The sequence below is a fragment of the Seriola dumerili genome, unplaced genomic scaffold, assembly GCF_002260705.1.
Source record: "Seriola dumerili isolate Sdu_G_001 unplaced genomic scaffold, Sdu_1.0 BDQW01000043.1, whole genome shotgun sequence".
In the NCBI taxonomy this organism is placed as follows: Eukaryota; Metazoa; Chordata; class Actinopteri; order Carangiformes; family Carangidae; genus Seriola; species Seriola dumerili.
In genome coordinates, this window is record NW_019174298.1 from 2,168,408 (window position 1) to 2,185,747 (window position 17,340).

The 17,340-nt window shown below is 40.7% G+C and overlaps 2 protein-coding genes across 3 annotated transcripts; one reads left to right on the forward strand and one right to left on the reverse strand.

The window, feature by feature from the left end:
• Positions 1–5,048: 5,048 nt before the first annotated feature.
• ogg1 (8-oxoguanine DNA glycosylase) lies at positions 5,049–7,699 on the reverse strand. Of its 2 annotated transcripts, XM_022739151.1 has the most exons (7): positions 7,250–7,697; positions 6,773–7,137; positions 6,478–6,657; positions 6,007–6,185; positions 5,780–5,927; positions 5,636–5,685; positions 5,049–5,542 (listed from the first exon to the last, which is right to left on the reverse strand). In XM_022739151.1, the coding sequence occupies exons 1-7, from the start codon at positions 7,357–7,359 to the stop codon at positions 5,321–5,323; spliced, it is 1,254 nt and encodes a 417-aa protein (XP_022594872.1). In that variant the 5' UTR covers positions 7,360–7,697; the 3' UTR covers positions 5,049–5,320. The 2 variants fall into 2 exon arrangements, with proteins under 2 accessions (XP_022594872.1, XP_022594873.1); XM_022739152.1 differs by lacking the exon at positions 5,636–5,685 and having other exon boundaries at positions 5,440–5,542; positions 7,250–7,699.
• A 269-nt stretch (positions 7,700–7,968) lies between these two features.
• On the forward strand, positions 7,969–16,660 carry qars (glutaminyl-tRNA synthetase). Its single transcript, XM_022739153.1, has 23 exons — positions 7,969–8,168; positions 9,141–9,291; positions 9,803–9,912; positions 10,004–10,079; positions 10,161–10,225; positions 10,363–10,416; positions 10,576–10,639; positions 10,731–10,805; positions 10,913–10,998; positions 11,347–11,433; positions 11,525–11,624; positions 11,734–11,812; positions 11,898–12,137; positions 12,239–12,331; positions 12,432–12,569; positions 13,974–14,061; positions 14,149–14,295; positions 14,449–14,550; positions 14,651–14,743; positions 15,398–15,525; positions 15,611–15,677; positions 15,783–15,908; positions 16,015–16,660. The coding sequence occupies exons 1-23, from the start codon at positions 8,058–8,060 to the stop codon at positions 16,063–16,065; spliced, it is 2,331 nt and encodes a 776-aa protein (XP_022594874.1). The 5' UTR covers positions 7,969–8,057; the 3' UTR covers positions 16,066–16,660.
• The last annotated feature ends 680 nt before the right edge of the window (positions 16,661–17,340 follow it).

The following is a 17,340-nucleotide window of genomic DNA, read 5'->3' on the forward strand; positions in this document are numbered from 1 at the left end:
TAGTCATGAGCCGGTTAAGGAGACGTACGCCCCCTCCGACCGCTCCATCTCTCTTCACATCGCTCCCTCCCTCTCATTTTTTTCTCACAAGCGGATAAACACGATTGCCGTCCTACCAACCTACCGCCTGGCACGTCTGTTACGCAACAGCAGTCCGTCACGCAGTTTTCAGCTTCGGTGTATCCGTGCAGTGTATATCACCTCATCTACCTTTCACACACAGCAGCCTGCTTAGACAGTGCCGAGTGGAAATATGACGACACTGGCATTGACATCATCACACAGCACGCAGTGCCTCTATCCATGTTCTGGGGTTTTCAGCTGAAAATAAGCTGTCACGCTCTGAAATGGATTGTTAAATTGGCGGGGCGGTGTGAAAAGGACTGTGATGTGGAGACCGGTGAGGAGGCACCTGACATTTCTGGCAGAGTGGTGCAGCAGTGACAGGACAATATGCTGGATACAGAGCTGTGCATGAAACTCTAGCCTCCCTCTCTCCCCCTGCCCTCCAACTAGGGTTTGTAGAGGGGAGCAAGCCAGACTCAGCCAACACTATACTGTTTCCTCATGCTGCACCTTGGCTCTGTGCCTCCACCTCATCCCCCGCCTGATTGTCTCTTTGTCTTGCACAAACACAACACTCCAGTTTGGACATGCTGTTTAGACTGTATCTCTGCCCTGATTGAGCCCAAAAGCAGACATAAGTTGACAAAGAACATTAAGTACACAACATACTCTCAGCTTGGTTACCAGTCAATAACCATCTCATCCTGTATCATTTTTATCTCTCCATGTTTTTGTCACTTTCATTAGATTGTCTGCATTGTACAGCTGAGTCCTAAAATAACCTGTGCAGCTCAGAGGATTGTCCTAATGCCATTACATTACTACTGAGCAAGCAGGAGAGACGCTGAAAGGTTTGGACAGGAGGAGCGGGGACACTTCAAAATGCTAATCCCATTATTGCACGTGGATTATGACTAATATTCTGTAGGTAGGGGATAAGTGATCAAATCCTACATATTTATAGACAATGGATGTTTATGCAAGTTTTTGCAAGAGATCTTATGCAATTTAGAATATTAGCACCCTAGGTATTTTGTGTATGTATGTACATCTACTTCCCATCCTCTACTCACCTCCTGAGTGCAGTGTTTATAGTACGCATTGATTGTTATCCAGTTATATTTTTCCTGTGGCAAGATTATTTTGATCTGCTCTACTAGTATACTACTTTATCTGACATTTCGTATGAAATGTAAAAATGCCCAGATAAGTCTTTCCTCTTACACGGCTGGCCTGGCCTCTAAACACAAATAAAGGAGAGCTCAGGCAGGTCCAAACTCATAAGTGAGATATTTGAACTTTGGTGGCCTCATGTTTTTTCACTGATTACATTTAGACCTTTCTCTTAAAAATTAATGACCTGACATCAAGTGACTTTGTCTTCCTGTCACAGTTTTGTTCCAAAATAATAAACCCCCAGTTTCGACAGACAGTCGACTGTCCCATTACTCCCCTCTGTCCTAGGCTAGTTTGACCTAATGAGAAAAAATATGGGCACACATTTTCTCATTTTCAATTAAATAATCCTAGCTTTCTTTATAACAAAAAATAAAACAACCCAAACTACTGTGTGCTTTCATGTCCCACAAGTTGTGGAAGAAGTACTCAGATCGCTTGAGTAAAAATACTAAGACTAAAAGTAATACCACACTATGAATATATTCCAGTACTAGTAAAAGTCCTTTTCAAAATTCTACTTATGTAAAATAGGACAGTACAGAAACATTATCAGCTTCATGTGCTTTAAGTATCTTAAAGTAAAAATTGTGGTTGTGCAGTAAAACATCCCTGTGTAAAGTACAAGTACCTCAAATCTGGCACTTAAGTAGGCTACAGTACTAGTAAATGTACTTAGTTACTTTCCACCATTGTGTCCCCCTTAAAGTAAAGTCGGTCAACCCTGTAACTTACACGTATATTGCCTTTGACTGACAGCTCTTGAATCATATGGGGAATTTTTAGTGGGCTTTAAATAAAGTGAGAGGGCAGCCTTATTTAAAGCTTCCTATATGAACAAATTCTTAAAAAGGAAGGAGTTAGTTGCACTGACACTGACATACACCAAAACCACACGTGGAACTTATGCTATCCCAAACCCATATATACTGTGGATAGTATTTCTATACCATCTTTGTCCAGGAATGTGGTGAATACATTCCACTTAGTCATTTGAATTGATCCTGGTAGGGGCTCTGAAATTTAACACCAGAGCAGACGGAACTGTTTCTTCCACCCAATCTATAAGGTATTGAACCTTAATCACAGCCAGCCAAGCAGAGATTCTATCAGATGGTAGAAAGTATTAATTTTCTCCAAAAAATAAGCCTCTTTCATTAAGAACAGGCAAGACCTTCATATGCTAACGTCCATCTGCACACATACAAGTCAGAAAAGCTTAAGATCTAAAATACTTCTGCCGTCACTGTGCTCTCAGTCTGTCTCTCCCTGGTTTTCCCTTCAACCTATGGTTGTCTAGACACCAAAGAATAATCTCCCCAACTCTGGGCCCCAAAGACAGACTTCCATGTGGGGACTGCCTCCCCCGTCTCTCAGGCTCCCCCACGGCTGTCTCCAGCAGCATTGGGTTTCACCACATCTAAGGTGAATCAACACAACTCTCTTTAAATTTTATCCATCTTAGGTATTGTATCAGATACTGTTATATAATACATCTGTTACTATTCAGGAATAATAACATCCATCATTTTAAGTAGCAGACAGAATGTGGATGTGCATGGAGACAATTTTGGGCTCACAGCAGAGAGAAATCATTACAATAACTATAATGTAATAATTATAAGACTTTTTTCAAAATTTAGACCTGACATATATAGTTATACTTTTGATATAAAGGGCAACATGATTATACTGTGAAAAAATATAAACTGTCAATGTCAGAAATTTATATATGTGGATATTAAGATTATTATTACATACATGAATGCATATTACATTCTTGCATATAAATTCCTATATAGATTCACTATAGATATTTCCAATGATGATCTATACAATTCCAGTGAAGCACCTTATATCAAAGCATAACATTATACAGTTCACTATCTACTAGACTTGTACTAACTAAATACAGAACGTTACCAGGTATTATTGTAATCTATATTTATGATCTCTGGTTGTATTAGGCCTTCATGGGCAATGTTGCAAATCAATGAACATGTTTGCTTTGTGACTATATACACTATTTTGGAGGCTGCAATTTGTGGTGATGTTAAACTATTTTGCATTACAAAAAGAGGTGTGTCTCTTGTTTAGCCGACCCTCATTGATTTAAATGGGGTGGACAAAATAATAGGAACACATGTCAACATGCATTTCAACATCACTTCAAACTACATCCAATGATGGTTTTGGACAATGTAGTTCAAACCGTGATCCAGATAGAATTTATGGCAGGACTGTTAGTTAGTTAGGTGTTCCTAAGAAACTCACAACTGTGGGTATTTGATTTTAACATTAATGCATCAGTTTGATCAAGTAGCTTGATTTGTCAGGTATCTAATTAACTGCATCAGCCAAAACCAGACACTCCCATGTGGTTATTTCATCCACGAGCCCACACACATACACACTCTGGATAATATTGCTCCCCACATCTCTTAAACTCAACGCCCACAAAACCACCTCTCACATGTTGTCACCCAAAGACAAACAAATACAATCTCCCTGCTGCACATCTGGAAATAGACAGAGGCCTTTCCCTTTTGCTGGAACTCCAAAGGTGGCGCCCCCTGGTGCCTGTAGGAGAGCCTCTTCGAGAGAGAGAAGGTGCGTTGACGATGTCCTCTGAACTGAACAGTTCCTGAGGGCATAACACAAGCTGCGACCCACCTCTTACATAAGGCACAGGCCACTGGTGTGTTGTTTTAGTCTTTGTGTGTCAACATGCGTGCACTCATGTTTTTTTCCATTAAAATCAAGTCTCTACCTCAAGCATACTTTCACCTATCCCACTCTCCTTTTTTAAAAAAAAACAAACAGTTGTGTCCTTTTAACTCTTTTTTTCTTTTTTTTTTTACTATGATTACTATCTATTTTTTTTCTTTTCAGTGTGACTGTGCGACTCTGCCTTAAAGCTGGGCCCCAGATTCTGTCCGGCTCAACCAGAGTGGAGATGAAAGCTGACTCACATACTCATTAGCTCACATGGCTGCACACCCTTCCACAAATAATACAAACACTCTGTATGGGTATAAGGCATGCACATACAGACACATAGATGCAACAACTAAATGCATAATGCACCTGCTCACTTAAGCCTACATGTCAGGGCAAGAACGAGACTTGATTGTCATGTATGCTGTTGCCACATTTCAGAATGATTTTTTTCCCATGTATTTTAAACAATCTAAAATATTGCTTTCTCATTATAAAGAGACATTAACGGGTCAAACACTCCGAAAGACATGTCCATGTTGTCACCAGAGACAGTCACACTAGCCCCAAGCAGTGACAGCAGATAACTGCAATCCATGCTATAAAAAGACCAGCTGACACAGTCAACTAATGCCTATAGATAAACATACGGACACCATGGCACTTCACAGCCACCCAGAATTTTATGATCCAATGGACAGGCAAACTATTTTAATGCAGCGAAGCCACAGAACAAACACCATTTTGGTGTCTTATGACCTTTTCAGACATGCACACAAATGCCATGGCGTGTGGGTACATGGTGTAACAGAAACCCGGGGGCTAAACAAACAAAAAAAATCCACACAAGGAAACAGTGCAATTTCTTCTCAAAATTAAAAAAAAAAATGCTTAAGCAAATGGTCATCTGTGTGCTATTATCTTGTGGCGCAATATCTTCCAGTGCATACTGCCTCCTAGGGGCCACTTCCAGCAACATTTAGCAGAAATGAGACTGCTGGTTTTACTGGGCTTGAGGGTATCTCTGTGTTGATGATTGTGCTAATATGGACTTTTTCTCTCAAAATACATAAACTATGAAAAGCGAATAAAGACTTTTGTTTTTATTGTAAAAAAACACAACAGTGTGTAATAGTGAACTCATGTGGAAGTAGACATTACAGAAGGAGACATTACAGTAAAATGTAAAAATACATGTAAACAAAACACCTGAGAATTGTTTTTACAGTAATCAGTTTTATCTCACAAATAAATCTACTATGTTTTTCATTTCAGTGGGTTTTTTCAAATGAAGCTGAATTTAAAAAAAAGTCTGTTATTGTAACCTGGTGTGAATCCTGATGTGAGAAGCTTGTTTACCTCATACCACCTTCTCTTTCTTGACAGTCATCTTTGCTTTCTTGTGGCATGCTGACTTAGTTTTCATGTGCTTCACAGTTTGATTTTCTTCCACCTTCATTTTAGTTTTCTTGCATGCTATCCTTGTTTCTTCTTCATCTCTGTCTTCTTCCTCTTTCTTTGGCTGCATCAGTGGCATTTCTTTTAGCTTTTGGAACTTCTTGAGGTCAGCACAGAACAACACCTAAAACAGAAAGAGACACTGTGATTATAGCGGAGTATAATTAGACATGGCAGAGACTGACCAGCAGTTACTGAATGCTAAAATAACACTGACCGACTGTGCCCAACCAGCATAAGGACCCCACAGCTTTCGGAAAAAATCACCTTGTAGAAATAGAACATTAAGCATTGTGAGAATTGAGAACAACTGTTCAATGTTTGGAGCCACTTGGAACTACTGAGATGCATGAATACGAACCAATATCTCTGTGAAGTTTATCTGTGATGCTCTTCTGTCCGTTGCCAGCAGCATATTTGTAGTCACGCTTAGCAATCTGCCACACATGTGTATCAACGGGCACGGCCTCTGCCTTATCCAGGGACATCAGACAGGCACAGTCTGCCACCTACAGGATGACACAAAGCCATTATTACATGTTACTCCAAGTTCACTTAATTTTAGAAAAACATTAAGGGCCACTGTACCTTGGTGCCCACACCAGGGAGAGTGCGCAGAGCATCACGGGCCTGCAGATATGGGACACTGCGCAGACCGTCAAGCCACTGGAGTCCATGGCTGTCAAGAATCTGCTTCGCACTTTGCTGCAGGAACCGAGCCCTGTATCCAAAACCGAGATCCCTGAGACATGCCTCTACGCTGCTGTCTGCCGATTACCATGCGAAAAACATACAACGATGATAATCATTGGATATGAACATGTCAAAGACTAGCTCCTCATAGTTACTCAAGATAACTCAGTTTGGAAACAAATCAAGGCCTACTGGAGGGATTTTCTGCCACTAAACCACTAACACTATAGCAAGAGTGATGGTACGAGTTATATCACCAGGGACTCAATGGACCCACGGCCCTAAAAAAGTTGTAAAAACTGCATCACATGTATACGTTTTCTTGACAAGATTATAAAAAGGTAGTGTGGGGAATGAACGGAGCACCTGCAAGTGCAGTTAGGGAAGGAAAGTCATAGTAAGAGGTTTGATCCAGCTGGCACAGTGGGGCACCCAGAGCCTGACACAGTCTCTCCACCATGCCTTGGATACGAGAGATGTGGTTGTTGGAGGTGCAAATGAAGGAAAACAAGCATTCAGTGGGGTCCTGGCGCAGCATTCGCACACCTGAGAAATACCAAACGATAATATTTCAGTCACATTTCATAAAACAAATATTGACTTAGTCATTACTAACTGTGTTATAATAAGTGATATGATGAATGCACAAACACACACTGACCTGTGAAGATATCTGCAATTTTCTTGAAGTGGGGATCTGCTGCTCTCCATTCTCTGTACAGCTCTCCCAACTCCACATTCAGCTGGAAGTAATCTCTCAGCATCTCTTTTTCCTCATCAGTGTCCTGCACTGCAGTCTCAGCCACTATCTCATCCTCTTCTACCTTCAAAGCCCCTTTGAATCTCTTCTCTGGCTTGTTTTCCTCCTGGAGAGAAATACCAGCTCTCCCCTTCCTGTCGCATCCCCATTTCTGCCCTTCTTGGTTTTTATAAACGTGGTACCACAGGGTGTCATCTGTCTGGGTCAGAGTCCACACTCGTCCTCCCATCACTCCGGTCCAATGGCCCTCTGCGGTTTCTCTCCAGCTGTAGGTTGAGATATATGTTCATGCAAATACACAGGGATGATCTAAACTCCGCTCTGCAGCTCTCTTGTTGCATATTATGTTCTAAGGCTATCTGAGTCTGCTAAACCTACCGGAAAGATTGTCCACAGGCAAGGGTGAGATCCAGCCGCAGCTCTGACTTTGTGCAGGCCAGAGATCTCCATATTTTTGCCCCCGATGACAGCATCGCATGTTTGGCCATAACTGTATTGATGCTAACAGGTACCCTGTTGGATAGTTAAAGACTAGAACGAGCGTATACTGACCTATCACAGTGTCCTGGCATTATAAACGTATCATGGTGTGATTCAATAAAGCAGCCTAAAATAAATCCTACCCATCCATGAAAAGTAATTTTACAGGGAAATACAACTTAACTGTACACTATACAGTTGCCGTTGCCAATCTAAGCAACTTTCGCGGAGTTGTTTATGATGGTCAACGAAGACCTTACACTGAGTTGGAAAGACGTATATATTTGAGGAGAAAAGTTTCGAAATGTTTTAGCATTTGTAAATTAAATTCAAACGTAATCTAATGTGAATAAGATGCCATTATTAAACTTAATCAATGTTAATAATTGTCGAAAATGACTGAATGTCAATCTGATGCAACATTACACCGATTCCGGTAGCACCACCCTCACAGATGTCAACACAGCCGCTGATTGGCTCTCTTGCTTATAGTAGGTAGTAACTTTAAATCAAGCTCATTCGCGATTGGTTAATACATCCGTGCCTGCGGTGTCTTATTGGTTAATATTTTTATATATCTTTTCTTTTTTTCTTTTCTTTGAGGTGTACAGGAAGTCGCCTTTATCTCCCTCTCCCAGAAGGAAACTCGTGCACGGTGGTGGCGTGTCTGTGTGGCTCCAGTCTAGCCGGTGATTACGGTGGAAAAATGGCGGATACGATGACACTTTTCACTTCGATAGGGCTCAGTGAGCAGAAAGCAAAAGAAACGCTGAAGAATGAAGCGCTGAGTTCTGCCCTGAAGGACGCAATTACTCAGGTACGAGCCAGTGTGTTGGAGGAAACTGAGATGCCTGTAGAGACAGCAGCTGTGACATTCACTTCTTCAGCTCACTTGTTGTGTCCACCCCCTGTTCTTAGTTTTTTTTTAAGGTTCTATGTTAATGAGTTTAGACATCATTTATGTCTGAGTACCTCACTGTCTTTTATTAATGAAGTTTCTCTTGACTTTGGGTAGGTATAGGGTCACTATGCTTTCACTTTCACATTCCTTCCGCTGTTTACAACAAGCCTGTGTCAATAAGCAGATAACTACACTGGGTCCCCAAAAGCCCCATGTTTACCCTAGATACATAATCTAAATCATCTCAAGTTTATTAGAAATTTGCACCTCCATATTATGGCTTGGTCTTGTCTCAACAACTGCAATTGTTTTAGTGTACATTATGCTTGTTGTTAAGTTGTATTTTATCATATTGCTTTGGTGTCTTTCTGCCTGTCAGGTAATTAACACACAGAACAGCAACAACAATTATTTTCATCAACAATATATTAGACAGTTGTTTTCTTTGATTAACTGAGTGATTGTTTGGTGTATAAAATAAAGAGTAAATGTAAGTAGAGAAAATGCATCATTATTTTAACCATCATTATTCCCAGAAGATCAATGATCCAAATGACTAACCAACAGTCAGAAAGAAGATATTGACTTAAGTATCATAGAAAACTGTGAAACTAGCAAATATTTACATCAGAGAAGCTGGTTTCAGTGATTTTTTGGCATCTTTGCTTAAAAACTGACTTGAAATGATTCATCAGTTATGTACAGTGGGGTTTAATGTGCCCCAGGAACCCAGTCTAGCCAAGGTTTGCAGACCATCGCTCCAGGGGCAAGATGAGGAAAAATAGTGACGCCGGTGTTCCCTGACTGTCTTAGCTGTAGTATCGCTCTTGACACTCTCACATTTTTAATGAAGCAACAAATTCAATTCTTTTCTCATTGTTTTGATAGGCCCAACGGGTCCATGGGCCATCAGGAGTGGACAAAGCCATGGGTACACTGCTCTACAGTATGGCATCCCGCCTTAAAGACCTAAAACGTCTGGCATTCCTTTCAGACAGTATAGCTCAGCGCAAAATCTGCACAGAGCTACAGCTGGCAGGTAAGTTCTGACTGATGAGGTACCACAACTGTGTGGACATGAACAAGATGCAAGGATATCTGATAATATGACACACACACAAAATATATTGCCTTGCATAACCAAATTGAGCCAGGACACAAGGTTTTGAATCATTTATTTCAACATGATATGCATTTGAATTGGATCCTGCTAATGTGGCACTCTGAAACAAATCTGGGTAAGCTTGACACAAATTTTCCTATAGCTCAAAAACCTCAGACAAAGCCTGAAATACAAAACATTTGATGGATATAAAATACACAGTGAAAAAATGTCCTGACACCACACCTAATGCAAATTGTGAAGGAGGCTGGGGACGTAGGTGGTGGTCAAGTTTAGAAGCATTGAGAGCATTGGAGAAAGCAGAATGTGTGCCCAGCCCTGATATATGGACTGCCTGGATGATTGACATAGGTTGTGGATAGAAATGTGTACCAGGTATGTGTATGTGTGTTCTATGAATTTATACCCATCTTTTTTTTTTTTGCAGCTGCACTGGACTTTGTGAAAGGTCATCCTCAGGACCCCATCAACCAGAATGAGTTTGAAGAAGCATGTGGAGTGGGCGTGGTCATAACACCGGAGCAGATTGAAGACGCAGTAAGCGCACGAGTTTACACTGATCAGAAGTGTGTCCTTTTACAAGCTTTTCGGGGCGTGGTATGTTCAGCGACAGTGGTATGTTGTGCAGGTGGAGTCTGTGATCAAGAAGCACAAGGAGCAGCTGGTAAAGGAGCGGTACCACTTCAACATGGGACTACTAATGGGTATGATCTCACACTGAACTGACATCCTTACAACCTCACAGATAAACAGAAAGTCTCACTGGGCTTTTGTGTCTGTTGCAGGAGAGGCACGCGCTGCCCTAAAATGGGCTGATGGGAAGGTCATCAAAAATGAGGTGGACATGCAGGTGTGTTGGAAAAAGAGAATATTATTAGTAGTAGTATATCTGTCATTGTGATTGAATTTTTTGATGTGAGATTGTGATTCATTTCCCACTGTTCTCCAATTGCTCTCACCTAACTAACTCTGGCTTTGGTCTTAAAGGTCCTTCACCTGTTAGGACCCAAGACAGAGGCTGACCTGGAGAAGAAGCCTAAGGTAATGCTTCAACAGGAGTTGAATCAATCAATCTTCTCATTTAACCGTCTGCAATAAAGCGAATACGTTTTTTTTTCCATGATGTCAAACAATTTCTTTTAATCACTGCACTTTGAAGGATTTGATTTCATCTGTAGTTAATATCTAATTATCTTGCAGCCCCAGAAAGCAAAAGTCGCAGAGAATGAGGTGAAGCTGAAGAAAGAGGAGCTGGCAGTGAATGGTAAGCAGCAGGCAAAATGGGTGGCACACGGGAGTGAAGTGAACTGTGTGTGTTGGTGGTTTGTTTTTAACTGTGTGTGTTGGTTGTTTAGGTGAAGTGACCACTGGGGAGGGAAAGTCGCTCATGGAACAGCTCAGAGGAGAGGCACTCAAGTTCCATAAACCAGGTGAGCCACCTGAACAGTGAGATGCAGTCGTGCCGCTGTCTTTGAATTTTTTAACGAGTTTACTCACTGAAGATGTCGATCTTTCATCCTTACCTTTCGTCATACAGGAGAGAACTTTAAAACTGAGGGCTATGTGGTCACACCGAACACTATGTCCTTGATTAAAAAGCACCTGGAGATCACTGGTGGACAGGTACAAACTTTATATGTCTTACTAGAGCTGAAATGGTTAGTCATTTCAATGAATAGTCAGTCAACATAAAAATAACCAGCAGCTAATAATAATCTATTTATTGTTTCAGTCATTTTTCAAACAAAAATCATGAACATTTCGCTAGGTCCAGCTTCTCAATTGTGATGATTTGCTGCTCTTTTTCTTTGTCCTATGTAATACTAAATTATTAGCTCGGGGTTTTGGATGGAACAAGCTATTTGCGGACATCAACTGGGAGTTAGTGAGAATGTAACAGGCATTTTTCACTGTTGAAAATGATCATGTGTGTGGTTGAATTTTCTCTCTGCTGTGTCTGAATCCTTTTAGATTCGTACCCGATTTCCCCCCGAGCCCAATGGTATCCTTCACATCGGCCATGCCAAAGCTATTAACTTCAACTTTGGTTATGCAAAGGTAAAAGTCGTTTTCTCATCTTTCACCACCACATAAGCTGTTTAATCCTCTCTGGTGCAGGTGTTTTCTTTAAACCTTGCCTCTTCCATAGGCAAACAATGGAATTTGTTTCCTGAGGTATGATGACACAAATCCTGAGAAGGAGGAGGAAAAGTACTTCACTGCCATCAGAGACATGGTGGAGTGGCTTGGTGAGTTTGATTTACACTTTATTTTGGTCTGATTAAAGCTTTGTCAATTACACTCTACATTTATGAAGAGAGTTTTTTTTTTTTTTACCAGTATAAGTGTATTCCACAGGCTACAAACCTTATGATGTCACGCACGCATCGGACAACTTTCAGCAACTCTACGACCTTGCTGTGGACCTTATTCGTAGGTGAGTGTAGGAACTTTGTATACCTGTTAGTAAATGTGCACAAGCCAATAGAAGATGTTTCATTCCTCTCTTTGCCATCCTCCAGGGGTCATGCGTATGTGTGCCACCAGAGGGGGGAGGAACTAAAGGGCCATAACGTTCCTCCATCACCATGGAGGGACCGTCCCATTGAAGAGTCTCTGGTGTTGTTTGAGAGGATGAAGAAGGGCCTGTTTGCAGAGGGAGAGGCCACACTCAGGATGAAGATGGTCATGGAGGACGGGAAGATGGACCCTGTGGCCTACAGAATCAAATACACAGCACATCATCGAACAGGAGATGAATGGTATGAAATCTGAACTCTTGTACTTTTTCCACCCAGATGGTTTCAATCAAATATAATATTTTTCTTCTTACTCAAACCTAAACTCAAATCTTTCTATGCAGGTGCATCTACCCCACTTATGACTACACCCACTGCCTGTGTGACTCTATTGAAAACATCACACACTCACTGTGTACCAAAGAGTTTCAGGCCAGGTATACATGAATTCTGTCACATCTCAACATGATAATCTGTCTTGGAGGCATACACATGAATTGTCGATGTTGACCTTCCTTTCTTTTATTTCTGTGACAGGCGTTCATCATATTACTGGCTGTGTAACGCTCTGGATGTGTACTGCCCTGTTCAGTGGGAATATGGCCGCTTGAACCTCACCTACACTGTTGTGTCCAAGAGGAAAATCATCAGACTGGTAGAGACTGGCGTTGTCAGGTGAAATAGGATTTATATTTGCTATTCCATTATTGGTTATCAATTTTTCAACTATTTATATTACATTATTATTATTATAAACAGTCTGTCCTGTAATGAATTTAAATAATGGGGTATAAAAATACTAAATGGATGGAAAGCATGTGTGTACCAGTACTAGTACTTTTAGTGCCACATAAATCGCTGGTCTGAAGTTTCCCTATATAAAAATATTCAAATGAGTTCCAAGCAGTATGCTTCTTAAAATCAATATCAACAGATACCCTGAGTGGACTGATTAGCTAATTAAGGCTTCAAATTAAGTTTCAAAATTCAGGTTAAGTCTGTGGTGCAGCCTGTTAGAGAATAGAGAACAGAAAACACTCTCTTCAAGGTTTCAACTCACTGCTGCTTCCCTGCAGTGATACCACTTCCTCTCGTACAGCACTTGCAAAATATTAGGCAAGCATGTTGCTCTGTTTACAACTGTCATATCTCATATCTTAATTAAGACATAAGGAACATTTAGGTAAAAGTCACCTACATCTGAAATGACAAAAAGACATCACTTTAACAGCTTCATGAACTCAGAGATGTTACAAATTTTGTGCCTGAAAAGGGTTTAAGTCCTTCCTCTCGTATTAAAAGATATTACCACTTATTGTAAGAACATCACAAGTATCTTGAAATCTTGTGAATTTAAACCATATACAGTCCAGACTGTAAGTATTTGGTCATTGAATGCTAAGGATTTTCCACAAAATATGAAATATGATAATTTAGTTTGATGTTCACCTGTCCAATTACTTTTAAACCTCTAGACTTTGGGCACTATGTGTTTAAAGGGCTACATCTCTACACTGTTCTTTCTTTATTGGTGTAAACATACTCAGATTAAAGCTGAGACTTGACACGTTAATGTAGTATCCATTAATTAATTTCAAATTGAATGTGCTGAAGCTCAGAGACTGAAGAACAAAAAAGTGTGCAACTGTCCAAATACTTACGGGCTGGATTGTGTACTCCCAACTGTGATTTGTAGTGCAGTAGGGTTGAACGATCCAAATCCAAATTTCAAGAGCTACATTTTTTTGATAAAGGTAAAATGTGTCACAACATACCATAAATGAAGCATTGTTGTGTTAAAGAGATGCCCCAGCCTACAAATCATATTCTCCAGATGTGAAGGAACATGCTTGTTTGGTACAAGACCCAACAAAAAAGTGAAAATTATATGCAGAACTGCCAATTCCAATTGAAACTGTGACTCATATTGCAATTGCAATATCTTCCAAAATAATCTCAGTATGATTTTTTTTCTCTTTCATATCACTCAGCTGTAGTGTGCAGCGAGTTTTCATGTGCTCTCCTCATGCTTCATTGAATCTGTTGGATAACAGTAGAAGATATCTTTTCTTATTACAGGGACTGGGACGATCCCCGTCTCTTCACTTTGACTGCACTGAGAAGAAGAGGTTTCCCATCAGAGGCAGTTAACAACTTCTGTGCACGGGTATGTAGAATAGATGGATGGAGGAACTAGTAATTACATGTAAGAGGACAGTCCTGTTGTATAATAATACGCTGCATCTCTTGGCAGGTTGGAGTCACAGTTTCCCAGACAACAACAGAGCCCCACCTACTGGAGTCGTGTGTGAGGGAGGTGCTTAATGACACAGCACCCAGAGCCATGGCAGTGCTGGAACCACTCAAAGTCACCATAACGAACCTTCCTGAGAACTCACGGGTTTGAACATTTTTTTTTTTTTTACAAATGCACAGACATTATACATCAAACTGCCTCCTGAGACTTGTTATACCCTGTATATACCCTGTCTTTTACATAGTATTAAACATCATATGTGCTGACTCTTCCTGCGGTTGTCCTCTTGTTTCCCAGTCAGATGTACGAGTACCAGACTTCCCTGCCAACGAGGCCAAAGGCAGCCACACAGTTCCATTTACTCGCACGATCTTCATAGAACAGAGCGACTTCAGAGAGGTCGGGGGGGGGAATAAAAACCCTCACAGTATAAGAAGCAGACTTTCTTTGTGAAATGTTTTTGATCGTATACATGATGATGGACTCCCTTTGTTTGCAGGTGATGGAGAAGGGTTACAAACGGCTGACCCCAGAACAGCCTGTAGGACTGAGGCATGCTGGGTATGTCATCTCTGTGCAGAAGGTCATTAAGGTAAGACTCGAAGTCGTTTCACTCAGTAGCTTGAAAAGACACAGAATCCTCTGCCCCCTTGTTATTTGTTGCCCATATTTAAGCGATCCAACCAAATTTGAAGGATATGACCTAAATCCCTTTCATAACTATACCCTGCTTACATATTCTGTTTCACTTAAAAAAATACCTGCCATTATTGAAGAGAAAGATGCTCTAACTGCTGTGAAATCCTTTAATATGTAATAGCTTTCCACAGATCTTATTCCAGTTAAATGTTAACAGAGTGTGTGTGATTCTGTTTTCTCAGGGTCTCTGCAGGTCTTGAAAAGCCATAAAAAGCATTGATTTCAGTTTCCTCAAAAAAGGCCCTAGGGCATATTAAAAAAGTCTTACGTGTCATTGAAGGGTCTAAAATACTTTTTCTAGCCTGCCACTGGCAATAATGTTAGTTGTTAAAATGCCTTTTATGAGATTTTAGGAAAAACTGGCTGTAAAATCCCCAGTTCTACTGCTCCAGATCTCTGATGTTATGTAAAATTCATATTTGGACCTTAAATTAATTGGATATTTCAGCTGCTTATCCAGGTCGAGGTCAAGTTTAGTGATGAATTGATTCCATGTATCCTCCGTGTCCTCACAACGCGTCATGGTCTCTCTTCCACTGTTTCTCAGGACGCTCAGGGTAAAGTGGTGGAACTGGAGGTGAACTGCTGCAGCTCGGAGACTGCAGAGAAACCGAAGGCCTTCATCCACTGGGTCGGCCAGCCGCTTGTGTGTGAAGTGCGTCTCTATGAGAGACTGTAAGTCACAATCAACCGCTGTCACTCACAACCATTACTTCATGTAGAAAACTCACTTAACCAAAAGTTGTCACTGTCTTTTTAGATTCCTGCACAAACATCCAGAGGATCCATCTGAAGTGCCCAAAGGCTTCCTGAGTGACATCAACCCTGTGAGTAAATCTGCTCTCCTGTGACAGAGGGTGTTTTTGGATTAATTGAGATCAATGGATGAAGTGACAGTTTGTTTTAATATATGTATTCTTTTTGTGATTTAGCATTCCCTGCAGGTGATCAGCAGTGCCTTAGTGGATATCTCAGTTAAGGGAGCAAAGGTTTTTGACAAATACCAATTTGAGAGAGTTGGTTACTTCTCCCTGGACCCTGACAGCACCGCAGACAAGGTACAGTAAACAGTCATGTCTTACATTACAAATACACATTGATGAAAGATTCTGTTTTTTTATTCAGTTGGGAAATTATTTGGTAATTTACTTTCTTTTGCCACAGCTCGTCTTCAACAGAACAGTCACCCTCAAAGAAGACCCTGGGAAGATTTGATTGACTGAGAGCAAGCTGCACATCGTACTTCCCATGAGCCCATAGATACATGCCCAAATTGTTTGCATCACTTAATGTGTAATATCAGCAAGGGCACAGGCTGATTAGGCTGAGATTGTGTCAAGTCAGATACTCTAATCATTACATGTTCATCTGCTGATCTGCAGTTCTCATATGTGGATCGATCCCATTGAAACTGGAAAATATATTTCTATTTCTTGATTGTCAGTTGTGATTTCTTCATCAAAATTATCATGGTAACACTTTGATCAATCTCAGGATTCGCCGGTCAGTGTCAGAGCCTTCTTCATTTTTTTTTCTATATCAGCTGCAATAATATTCACTTACAGTGTTTCCTCTTCTTTGTTGAATGTATGCAACTTTGATTATTGTTCAACAAGGACCTCATGTATGTAAATTTCATATAGGCTCTAAGCTGATGTTACACAGAGGGGATGCTTTCAAATGCCATGGCTTTCATACAAAGTTGGTGGGTCAGTGCCAAACCACTGTGTGTTTTTTTTTTAAGACTCAGATGGGTGCACATGTGTCCTTTTTGACATGGGACAAGAATAAATAATACTTCAAACTGCAATGTTTCTGTTGTCTGAAGTAGGATACACTGTTATGTTTGTTGAAGCCAATATTATATTTTCCTACCTTAATATGTTTGATTAATATATGATGGCATTTTATCTATATGATGACCATTGGTAGTGTTGATTTCATATATATGTGTGTATATATATATACACACACACATATGTGGGGAAACAATTTATAATGTGGGTCAATAAATGGAGGCTGGATTAAGAAGGGTCCACAGGGAATCCTGAGGAGGTAAATTCAGCCATGAAAAGACATATAATATCTCTTCTACTTTTCCATAATAAGCAATAATAGGTTTAGGTTAATACTGATGCTATTTGGCCCATAACACAAACCAGTGTGGTAGATGCAGACCATGCTGAGGTGTAGTGCGTGGGAATTAACCCCTAGTTGCCCAGAGCTTCTTGAGCACCACCCAAATATTCAGTGCATCTCAATGGAACCACCTTAAAAGATTCAGAAGCCAGTGAACCACTAGGAGCGTCTGTCTGGCATAACTGGGTTTTAAGGTGGACTGACATCTACCTGATCTTGTCTGCCAGTTTGTCTGCGTGTGTCGCCTTTAACAGACTACGCTACAAGCGTCACTTGCCGCGATATCACGCGATGCAAATACCGCGATAGAACGACACAGTTACAAATCGCTTGCTTATTGGTCTGAGGGTA

What these genes read in the sequence shown, in the direction of transcription:
- ogg1 (XM_022739151.1), bottom strand. Translation starts at nt 7,359, where the DNA reads ATGGCCAAACATGCGATGCTGTCATCGGGGGCAAAAATATGGAGATCT. An exon ending in AATTGCAGATATCTTCACAG is followed by an intron (nt 6,658 to 6,772) that starts GTCAGTGTGTGT and finishes GGTATTTCTCAG; the next exon opens with GTGTGCGAATGCTGCGCCAG. An exon ending in TTCCCTAACTGCACTTGCAG is followed by an intron (nt 6,186 to 6,477) that starts GTGCTCCGTTCA and finishes GGTAATCGGCAG; the next exon opens with ACAGCAGCGTAGAGGCATGT.
- qars (XM_022739153.1), top strand. Translation starts at nt 8,058, where the DNA reads ATGGCGGATACGATGACACTTTTCACTTCGATAGGGCTCAGTGAGCAG. An exon ending in AAAATGAGGTGGACATGCAG is followed by an intron (nt 10,226 to 10,362) that starts GTGTGTTGGAAA and finishes TTGGTCTTAAAG; the next exon opens with GTCCTTCACCTGTTAGGACC. An exon ending in CTGACAGCACCGCAGACAAG is followed by an intron (nt 15,909 to 16,014) that starts GTACAGTAAACA and finishes CTTTTGCCACAG; the next exon opens with CTCGTCTTCAACAGAACAGT.